Raw genomic sequence first — 10533 nt, forward strand, 5'->3', positions numbered from 1 at the left:
TTCCAATACCACTAGCCAGCTGCTGTGCGCCTCCCTCAGGCCTCCTGTTTCCCCCACCCCTGTCAGACCCAGCGGCTGGGCTGTCGGCCCCTGAGCTGGTGGGTACAAGGCTGACTGGCCTGGGTCTCATGAGCGCGGTTGTCTGCTGTTTCTCATCCATCCAGGCTGCTTGCATCCCAGTGCTGCTCAGTAACGGCTGGGAGCTGCCATTCTCCGAAGTGATCGACTGGAGTAAATCGGCCATTGTCGGGGACGAGAGGCTCCTCCTGCAGGTAACGCAGCGCCTGGCACAGGGTGGCACAGCAGACAGTGCCATGGTGTGAAGTGCCTTTCACTCACAGCACCGGAGAATTACTGGCCATCGGATCTCCCTGTTCTGGTGGTGGACGGGTGGATCACCCATTAGCCGACGGCTGCAACAGAGCCGGACAGGGCAGCCAGCCATCAGAAATTGGCCGACCAGTCGTCCCCTCTCCCAAACCTTGTCCCCTATCTCCCGCGGCAGATGTGTCCTGCCTCACCCTCCCACAGCTGGCTTAGAGCCCGCGCTGCTCCCACTGAAGTTTGCTATTGACTTCGGGGGAGGGCAGGCAGGACTGGAAGGCTCATTAACACCCCACAGGGGCGGCTTAAGGGAGAGAGCTAGAGAGGTGTTAATCAAAGGCCTGAGGGGACACCAGAGAAACTCGCTCTTTGCTGCAAAAGGCATTGCCTGCAGGTGATGGAAAATGGTGCCTGGCTTGTGCCCTTGTCAGCGCAAAACAGTGGATTTGAGTAGGCCCTATATAAACAAGCCTGCTGTGCACATCTGCACAGAACATTAAAGGCTAGATTGTACCTTTAGGCTCAGTCTGAGCAACGGCTGGCATTTAAGCTTCCTCCTGCCAGGAGTAGCCCTGGGAGGAACAAACCCCTTCCCCCTTGCTTTGGGTGTGTAATAATTTGCTACTGGCCTATACCAGCAGCAAGTTCCAGTGAGCCCCAGGACAACTCAGCTGTGCTGGCTGGCACGCTGAGGGGGAGAAGCCAAAGATCCACCTACCCACTCCCCCACACCTGCTCCACTGGGGGTGGTGGGGTGGCTGGATCGAGGCCTGGTTTTGCTTAAAATGTTTTTAACCCTCTGGCCAGGGTTAGGGCCTGGCTCCCCAGTGCCACAATAAGAAGGAGACACTTTGCCTGGCTGCATAAACCTTACTAACCCCGTCCCCTCTCTCTGCCTCCCCGCTTCCGTGGTTTTTGTCCTGCTCAGATTCCTTCCACCGTTCGCTGTATCCCCAGTGACAAGATCCTGGCGTTCCAGCAGCAAACCCAGTTCCTGTGGGAAGCATATTTCTCCTCCGTGGAGAAAATAGTGCAAACCACCCTTGAGGTGAGCCACAAGCTTCTGGTATCTCTCCCACAGCAGCTCCCTCGGTGACCGTTCCACGTAGTTTGGGTTTTTTTAAACAGGCAAGCAGCAGCAGCAACAGCTGGGACCAACAACAACAGGGTGGTGGCAAATCCCACCCTGTCTCCATCCCGTAGGGGGAGAGAGCAGATCAGGGCAGAGGGATTGGCACCAGCTCAGTGCAGGAGTGAGTAGACGGATGGGAAATGTATCGCTACGACAGTGCCAGCCACTAGGGGGCACTGTAGGGAATGGGGCAGGAGTGCTGGTTGTGGGGGAGTGCCTAGCTACTCCAGTCCCAGCCTCTCCCAGCAGGGTGCTGTGGGGTGTGGGGCAGGGGTGCTGGCTGATGGGCTTGCCTAGCTCTACAAGAGGAGCGTGAGCCTGTGTCAGCCTCATTGGGCAATATTTTGGTGGACTTTTCTGCATAGGGCTGGGAAAGGCTCAGAGCTCTGGTCCCTGTGTTAACAGCTGTGATTGGACAGAAAGATGAATTTGTTCAGCTAAGTGGAAGGGGACAATAACAGATGTTGCCCACGGACCTGTTGCCTTCTGGCTTCAGGGCAATTCAAATCCCTACTGTCTCCACTCTGGGCACTCGAACTCACATTTTCCTGAGTCACTCAATGGAAAGAAAAGACTTTAACTGGACATGATAAGCAGGATGCCTTGACCACAGGAAGCCAGCTGCCGCACAGCATCTACCAGGGCTTCCCAGCTCTGCCCCATGGTTGGCTTCTAACCCAGTTTCTCCCTGGAGCGGAACATGGGCCATTAGCCCTTTGTCTGCAGAGAGACCACTCTCTTCCTTTCAGGCATCGCTGGATGGCTGTGGATAAGCCAGTAAAGAAATAGGTTCTCTAGCTCATTATGTACCAAGCTTCCTTCTCTTGTCTCCCTCTTTGCCTTTACCCTGTTCTCCTCCCCTCAAGACCACAGGTTCAAATCTCACCCAGCTCAGTTATGACCAAAATTGACTATCTGCTGGCTCTTCAGCGGCACCTGTGAAATGAGCCTGGGGGGGTCTCAGCGCAGCTCCCAGTGGACAGGTTGCCACTCCAGAGAGACCATCCCAAAAACTGATGATCTCAGCAAGGCCAGGAACTCAAGCAGACCCAGGGCCAAAGTCATCCTCAGTGTAACTCCACTGCAGGGGGTTGGACTAGATGACCTCCTGAGGTCTCTTCCAACCTTAATCTTCTATGTTGCACCAGGGATGAATTTGGAATCCTGGTGCTCTCTTATCTATCCCAACAAGCCCCTGCCCACAGGCAGGGCAGGGCGGGGGAAGCTTGCCCTGCCTTTGCCCTATGGTGAGGCAACTGGTGGGCTGAGATCGCTGGCCAACATCTCATTGTTTCCTTGAACTGTTCAATGCTCCCTCCTCTCTGTCTTTCTCCCCCTGTTATCTCTTAGCTCACACTTGCACGGTGAGCTCTTTGAGGCAGGGGATATATTTCGTTCTGTTTGTACAGTGCCTAGCAGACCAGGGTCCTGGTGCTCCTAGGTGCTACCACAGCACAGTACATAAATATAATAGTCATTGAATATCAGGGTTGGGAGGGACCTCAATCCCCTGCTCAAAGCGGGCCCAATCCCCAGCTAAATCAAATAGTCATAGTAACAATGATAACAGAGGCCTTCAGGCCCCAGGGGCTATCCATGCCACCCCTCTGCCCAATGCTAAATTCACACACAGCAAAGCTGTCAGGCTGTGAGTCTTTCGAATGGCATTTCCCCTTTGGGAGCAAGACCCAGACTCAGCGTTATCTTTTACACAAAGCCTCCCATCAGAAAGGAGAAGTGCGCGATCGTGTCAAGATCCAGGGCTCAACCCCCGCCGATAAACAGAAAAGAGTTTGACATCTGTCTGTCACCGTCATTTCTGAGCAGCCTGCCAGCATGGGCCGCAGGGAGGCCGCGTCTCCCAGTTATTCCGGTTGGGTCGGAAGAAGGAAGTGCCAGGAAGTCTGGTTTTCTGCCATTTCCAGCCCTGTTGTTGCTGCTCAGCAAGGCTGAGATAGTTCGAAGCAGAACGTTTGGCCGCTCAGCCAAACCAAAAGCTCGACTTTCTGAGGTCTGCTCATTGCTATAAATAGGGAGCGAGGTCCAGGGCCAGATTTTGTACTCTTGGGGAGTTGCCAGCCCACCCCATTGAAGTCAGTGGGGCAGCATGAGCAAAGGGCTCAGCATCTGGATCCAAAGTGCTCTGAAATCCTGGAGGGGCTTGTTCATCTCAGGATAGAGATGGGAGATCTAGCAGTTCAGTTCTAGAGCCCATCTGGGTTTCAGCCCATCTCCTAGTTACGCATTTAGCCTGTATTCTGCTTCCACTCACTGGTGTAAATCAAGAGGAACGCTACTGAAGTCAGTGCCGTTAGCCTGGGGTAAAGCTGGTGCGGCAAGAGAATCAGGGATTTATGCATTGACCACTGTACAATATAAGCAGGACCCCACCCACCACCCCAACTTTCAGGACTGAGGGATGGTTTCAGATGGAAGCCAGGCAAAATTCAGTGACAAAGTCGGGCAAATTGTGGTGGATTTGAATCAGTTTCATGCTGATTTGAATCTCAGGGCAAAAACTCAGGGGTATGATCCCTCCCTCCCCAAATCAACCCCCCCCCCACTCTGTTTGCACAACTCCCTGGCCAGCCAGGTCCTGCCGTGCTGCAGCACACCCTTTGTTTGGGTGACGTTGGGGGGCCTGGGTTGCATTTCCCCAGCCCCGGGTTTGCAACTGGATGTTGTCTCCTCTGCTGAGCACTGCTGGCTTGATGCGCCTGCTTGCTGCTAGGGTGATGAAAGCAGTCTCTATCTCCCACCAGATAATAAAGGATCGGATAGTTCGTCGAGAATCCCGCCCCAAGTTCTTGTGGAACACCCTGCCTGGGGGGCTGCTGGCTCTGCCGGAGTATTCCACCCACCTCGGTGACTTCCCTTTCTACCACCTGCAGCACGGTAGGAACCGCTCCCTCCGCCCACCCCGGGTGTGCCCTGGCGCTTCCCTTGGGAACCCCTGACTGATCCGATCTCTCCCTTTTCAGGGTCCAGTCCCTCTGGCAAGTTCACAGCTTTCATCCGGGCCGTCTCCCCTGTGGTCTCCCTCTCCCAGCCCATCCTCAAGCTCATCCAGACTGTCTCCAGATCCCAGCACTGCGCCCAGGTCAGGGGCAAAGGTTAACCCCCCCCCCCCCCCCAGCCATGCTCCTGGGTTCTAACGCTGCGGAAGAGAAGGCGAAGGCCCAAGCTACTGCTTTGTTCTCCCTGTTAGAACTAGAGACAGGCCCGAACCAGGTACCCCTGGGCTTTGGGAACATTTGGATTGGATCTGAACCCCTCTCCCACTGAATTGACTGGAAGGGCCCCCATTGACTCCAGCAGGCATTGGATCTGGGGCCATGGTGCCTTAGACCCACTTCTGACAATGGCACATAGAGACCCAGAAAGCCACGGAAAGACCCTGGTAGATCAGCAGGGGTGCTGAGCCCCCGAACCTCCACCAGAAAGTCAGCCCACAGCTGGCGGAAGTCAGCATAGCTCCATTCGCACCGACGGAGCAATGCTAATTTACACCTGTGGAGGATCTGGCCCAACTGATTTCAATGGAGCGATGCCGAATCTCCCCATGTGCGGATCTGACCCACGGACACCTATGGTGTGACACTGATTTATGCCAGCTGGGGGATTCGGGCCCAGTGACTCCAATGGAGTGACACCAGTTCTGGAGCTGGCCCCAGCAACTCTGAAAATCAGACCCAAAGGGTTTATCTGGGGCAAAGGGATGGGAGAGGGAAGAGTTTTATGTACCTTTATTAATCACCCTCTTTAACTAGACCTCGCCCCATGCCCGCAGCCCCGGGCAGGAGCATCCAGCCTTGGCATTACGATTTTTAATTTCGAGCTGGGAGAGTACTTCCAGGCTCCAATTAGAAGCTATTTGCATAGCAAGTAGAAGTTAAAAGCAGCCACAGGTGAGCGGTCGGGCCCCTAGTGACGCCTGGGTTTGTTTGATTAAAGCGAGGGTGGTAGCTGTGAGCCAGGCTTGAACTTTCCAGCTGGGTGGGAGGACTGGGAGGCTGTGGGTTTGGGGCACACCCTCCCGCCCCCTCCCAGACACACAGAGCCACCCACATGTGCTGACCTAGGCGCCCTTGGCTTTGGTTTTAGATCCTAGTCCTGTGGAGCTGCGAGAAGCCTCCCCCACCGAGGGGGAAATGGCCCCAGACAGCAGTGCCTTTGACAGTCATTCACGGCCGGCGGAAAGTAAGCAGTCACCGGGTTGGTTTGTTTGTGGGCCTGCCGTCCCGGGATTTCTCGGGCGGGACAGGGAGGGCTGTGAACGGGCTATGCACCCCCCAGTGCACGGTGGGGCTGCTGCTCTCCGTGCTGTGGCAGCCCGGCCCTCCCAAGGGCCAGGGGAACGTGCAGCCGGGGAACGTGCGGCCAAAGAACCTCAGCCCAGATTTCTGCATCAGGGAGCGGCTCAGCGGTGGCCCAGCCGGGACTCAGCGGCAGGTGCCTGCTGCTCTGCACTAGCCTGCGCTCTCCATGGGATGGGGAAGGGACGGAAGGGGCTCTGGCCCCCTTCCTGACTCTGCTGTTCCCTCTCATTCCAGGTAAGCGACCGTTTCTTCCCGTACTCGGCCATCGGGACGGATGCGGTGCTGAGCCTGGATGAACACACCAGCCTGTCAACCAGCGAGGTGAGACCCGGGGCTGGAGGGACCTAGATAAAGATGCCTTGTGGGAGAGCAGGGTCTCAAGGGGCTTCACAAGCTGTCCACGGATTAGCCACTGGGCCAACGGGGCCTATCCCGAGTGGCTCCAGCCAACCGGGGGACCCTGGAAAAATGAGCGCCCCCGTGCCCCAACTCACTCTGCCCACCCAGTGTTCCTGCCCTGTCTGGCTCTGCCAGCCCAACCAGTGCTCTGACCCCATGGGGTAGGGGGTGGGGTGGGACTGCAGGCAGAATGGGTGGGGCTCAGGGCCCCACAAAACCATAATCCGCCTCTGTACCCAGAGCACCATGGAAAGTGCAGCCACCTCTCGGCTGGAACGTGGCAGGAGTTCAACAGGGCACAGCAACTCTACAGACCGTGTGATGTGCCGAGTGCCCTCAACTCCCAGGGCCTCCAAAGAATGCTCAGCATCGCAGGATCAGGCCCGAGTTGAGGGCAGGAGGGGCAAATAAACTATGGTGGGAATAGACCCTGTAATAATAATCAAGCTAGAATCTGGCCAGGACGTTGGGGTTAATGCCCCCCTCTTACAAAAAGTGCCCCGGCCCCTGAGCAGCCAGAAGCTCTGCTTTACATCTCTCCAGCACAACACCCCCCGCCGGGTCATTGGCACTTACCACGCTGGGGCACCAGATCTCCCAGGCTAAGCAGGGCTGGGCTGGCTGAGTACTTGAATAAGAGACCTCCAGGAAAAACCCACATGGCAGCATGCCACCTGCTGAATCACCCACGTCTCTCGCTGAGACACCTGGCTGTGCCCGGCAGGCCCTCCACCCAAGTACACGCCTGGCCCAAGGGTGCTTACCGCGTGTGATCCGGCAGGATCACATGGCAGCAGGCAGCCTGGCTTGCAGGCGAGGATTGAGGCATTGCGTTTCTGTTCTTAGCTGGTTGGGGTGTGGCTTGGGGGAGAGGATCCATGTCCTTAAAGGGAGTAGGGAGGTGCAGGTTGCATGGCACAAGGTGTCGAGGCTCGGAGAGGTACTGAGGATGTTTTGAAGACGTGCCCTTTCTTCGCAGAGAGTAGCGATGGTGGTAAAGATCGAGTGGGTCAAATCCAGATGGGCTCTGTCCTAGCCAGGGTAGTTCTGCTCTCCGCAGTGTTCTCCTCCAAATGATGGAGGCGTTTGTCTCCAGATCTGCTGCTAATCGGCCCTGCCCTGGCGGTGACCTCTCTCCGTCTGGCTCCCCAGGTTGACTTTGCCTTTGTGGTGTGGAGGAGTTTCCCTGACCGCATCGTTGGGTTCCCCATGCGGAGTCACTTCTGGGATTCCAACCAGAGCCAGTGGGGCTACACCTCCAAGTGGACCAATGAGTTCTCCATGGTTCTCACCGCAGCTGCGTTCTATCACAGGTAAAGCACCTTCGCCAGAACTTCCGGCCTGAGGGTCCCAGGGAGAGTGAACGCTGGAGGGCTCTGTTCTTCCACCCAAAAGCTCCACTGGAAGATGAACTAGCTTGAAGCCACCCAGTGGTAGGAACTGTCTATAGCCCAGACATGGAGGCTTCAGTCATAACAGGCCTGGGGTTAGATAGCACCTTCCAGCTGAGGATCTCAAAGCACTTACCCTCGACTGAGACGGTGGCTGCCATTTGCTACGTGTCTGTGCAGCGTCCAGGACAACGGGGCCCGGCCTGGCCATGTGCTGGAAGTGGTCCTGCAATGTAGTAACGGACTAATCGAGCCCCATGCCCCGGGAAGGAGTTCAGTAGGGCTAACCTGTTTTGGTCCTGCTTTGAGCAGGGGGTTGGACTAGATGGCCTCCTGAGGTCCCTTCCAACCCTGATATTCTATGATTCTATGAACCTCCATTTGGACACCAGGACAGGGAGGGAGACCTAGGCCAAGCTTTTGAAAAAGAGGAGGCTAAAGGTAGCTCCCTAAATCCATAGGCAGGGACCTGAAGAAGTGGCCGGGATGCAGGGAGTGCTGAGCACCCAGCCCTGTGCATCCAGGAGCGCTTCGACTGGTGCCCGTTTTAGAAAGTCATGGCCTGAGGGTCGAGGGTGGGAGGAGAACGTGGGTCTCCTGCTTTCAGCTCACAAAGAGCAGCCTTCATCCATGCCATGGATGAAGCTGCCCAGCCAAGTGGCCGGTGCATTAGCCTGAGCATCCGTGGCTGGGGAAAGTCCTCTGAAACAGAGGAGAGGCAAGGAACACAGAGCAAGGACAGGGCCTGTCTCCACCCCGGCCTGTGGCGCCATGTGGAAGGAGAGAGCTGCCGGGACTTGCACTGTGACTGTAGGAGGCCTTTGGCCCATGCTCTGGCCACCCCCAGCCTTGGGGAACGGGATGGTCCCTTGGTGGCAAAGCCAAGCACAGCGGAAATGTACAAGCAGGTCCAGCAGGCTCAAGCTCTTTGAGACACCCCTCCCGTCTCCCCCCCCCACCCCCGCCGCAGATATTATCACAGTCTCTGCCTTGCTCGCCCCCCCCCCCCCGCCAGGTATTATCACAGCCTCTTCACCAATTACCTGCCTGCCAGCCTGAGGAGCCTGATCGATCAGCTCTCCAACTGTGAAGACATCCTGATGAACTTCCTAGTGTCTGCCGTCACCAAGCTACCTCCCATCAAAGTGACCCAGAAGAAGCAGCACCAGGAGGTAGGGAGCTGAGAGTGGTGCTTTGGGGCGCCACCGAGACAGGAGCGTACCAGGCATGGCGGGGGGAGGAGGAGGAGCATAGAATCCTCAAAGTTAGGGTTCTCTTGGGCCCCCTCGGACAGTGCGGATGGGTCCTGCTCCCTGGGCCCCCGTGCCCTGCCCTGTTCAGTCCTTAATGACTTAAGCAACAGAGCTGCCTTGTCCCCGAGGGAAGCCATCCCGCACCCTGGTAGAGCTCACCACTAGGCAATGTTTCCCAATAGCCTAAAACATCCAGGCCTTACGTATTAACCTCTCGCTGCTGCTCAGTGCCATATGCCCAGGGGCCACCCTAAATATTTCCTTTACGTCCTCAGGGCTTAGCCCCTTCCAGCACCCGCAGAGAGCTCGGTCTGCTTCCCACCATGCCGCCCAGCCAAGTCCCTTCAGAGCCCTCCTCCTGGGGCAGCGGCCACGTGCAGAGCACAGGGCTGGCGGCAGGCAGGCTGTGTGCATCCTGGAGGAACCAGTCCCAGCTCAGCTCAGAGACTGCTGTGCCCTGTAGGGCAGAGGGAGGGGGAAGGAACTGGAGATGGACAGTCCCCTCAGGCCAAGACAGCAAAATAAAAGACATATACTTACCAGATGGGCAGGAGGTGCAGATTGTAACTGTTAGGTGCAAAACGTTCCCCCTAGAGCCGCAGCAGCTTGTTTCTCCCAGATTTAAAGGGCCAGCCCCAGGAAAGGCATTCTGGGAAAGGCTCCTATCAGAGGGCGACCCCACTGGCCACTGCTTCTGCTTTCCTCCGGGTCCTGGTCTTAGGCCACATCCCCTACAACGAATAACAGGAGCAGCTGCAACATGGCTCCCCCCAGGGGGTTCATTGCTCGGGGTGGGATCTCTCAGAGAGCTGGGGAGTGCCTGGTTCTCTGGCTTGTTCAGGGCCAACCTATGATGTAGGTGGAGAAGGGAAAGCCGTGGAAACTCCCAGCTCTCCCTCTGAGCTATCAGCCCCTTAGCTCCTGCACCTCCACTTCTCCTCTCTCGTTGCCTGCGGTTCGCTCGCCCATGTGTTCTGATCACAGTGCTCCGTCTACCTCCTTCTGTGGTTTTGATGGCTTCCCCTCTCCCTCCTTGGGGGCTGACGAATGAGCTACGGGGTCAAATGCCTCTAATTTAGGGTCTGCTCCTTGTCCTGCTGAAATCAATGGCAAAACCACCATTGTCTTCTTGGGAGCAGGGTAAGTCCCTAAGTCTGTGCAATAGCCCTGAGCACTCTCTTCTCCTCTTGCGCCCCGCAGAGGTCTAAGAGCGCGGCCGTCTCCAGCGGGAACCTGCGGTTCTCCCAGCGCCAGGACTGCCTCAACCAGTTCGCAGCCTGGTTTGGCTACATGCCGCTGGTGCACTCGCAGCTCCGCCTGGACCCCGTGCTGTTCAAGGACCAGGTGTCCGTGTTGCGTAAGAAGTACCGGCACTTAGAGAAACCCTAGCGCCAGGGAGAGCCCAGCGGAGCCCTTGGGAAGCAAAGCTGGAAAGGAGGCAGCCACTGTCCTGGCCGCATTATTCCCATGCTCCGAGGATACCAGACTGAGCTGGGATTCCAGTGCTACAGACTTTAACGTTACTGATCTAGCCGCCGTTACAGCCACGCGAACGGGAATCCCAGTGGGGCCTGGGGCAACGTTCCTTGCTTAGACCTCCCTAATGCTGGGCTCTAAGCGGGACACGCTCACATTAACGGTAGCTGGCGAGATACTGGAAGGAATTTCTGTCTTTATTGGGTTTTACCAGTACAAATAAAGGTTTCCAGGGATGC

At 56.7% G+C, this 10533-nt stretch overlaps 1 protein-coding gene across 1 annotated transcript in view; it reads left to right on the forward strand.

Moving 5' to 3' along the window:
* EXTL1 (exostosin like glycosyltransferase 1) overlaps positions 1-10533 on the forward strand; it is a 46773-nt gene extending 36240 nt beyond the window's left edge. The window contains exons 3-11 of the mRNA XM_084609618.1: positions 165-272; positions 1253-1372; positions 4219-4351; positions 4438-4556; positions 5561-5656; positions 6010-6096; positions 7327-7487; positions 8581-8737; positions 10019-10533. Coding sequence (XP_084465744.1) covers positions 165-272; positions 1253-1372; positions 4219-4351; positions 4438-4556; positions 5561-5656; positions 6010-6096; positions 7327-7487; positions 8581-8737; positions 10019-10207 — 1170 coding nt within the window. The 3' untranslated portion in view covers positions 10208-10533. The remainder of the gene's footprint in view (positions 1-164; positions 273-1252; positions 1373-4218; positions 4352-4437; positions 4557-5560; positions 5657-6009; positions 6097-7326; positions 7488-8580; positions 8738-10018) is intronic.

This window comes from Lepidochelys olivacea, assembly GCF_965140295.1.
Source record: "Lepidochelys olivacea isolate rLepOli2 genome assembly, chromosome: 19".
In the NCBI taxonomy this organism is placed as follows: domain Eukaryota; kingdom Metazoa; phylum Chordata; order Testudines; family Cheloniidae; genus Lepidochelys; species Lepidochelys olivacea.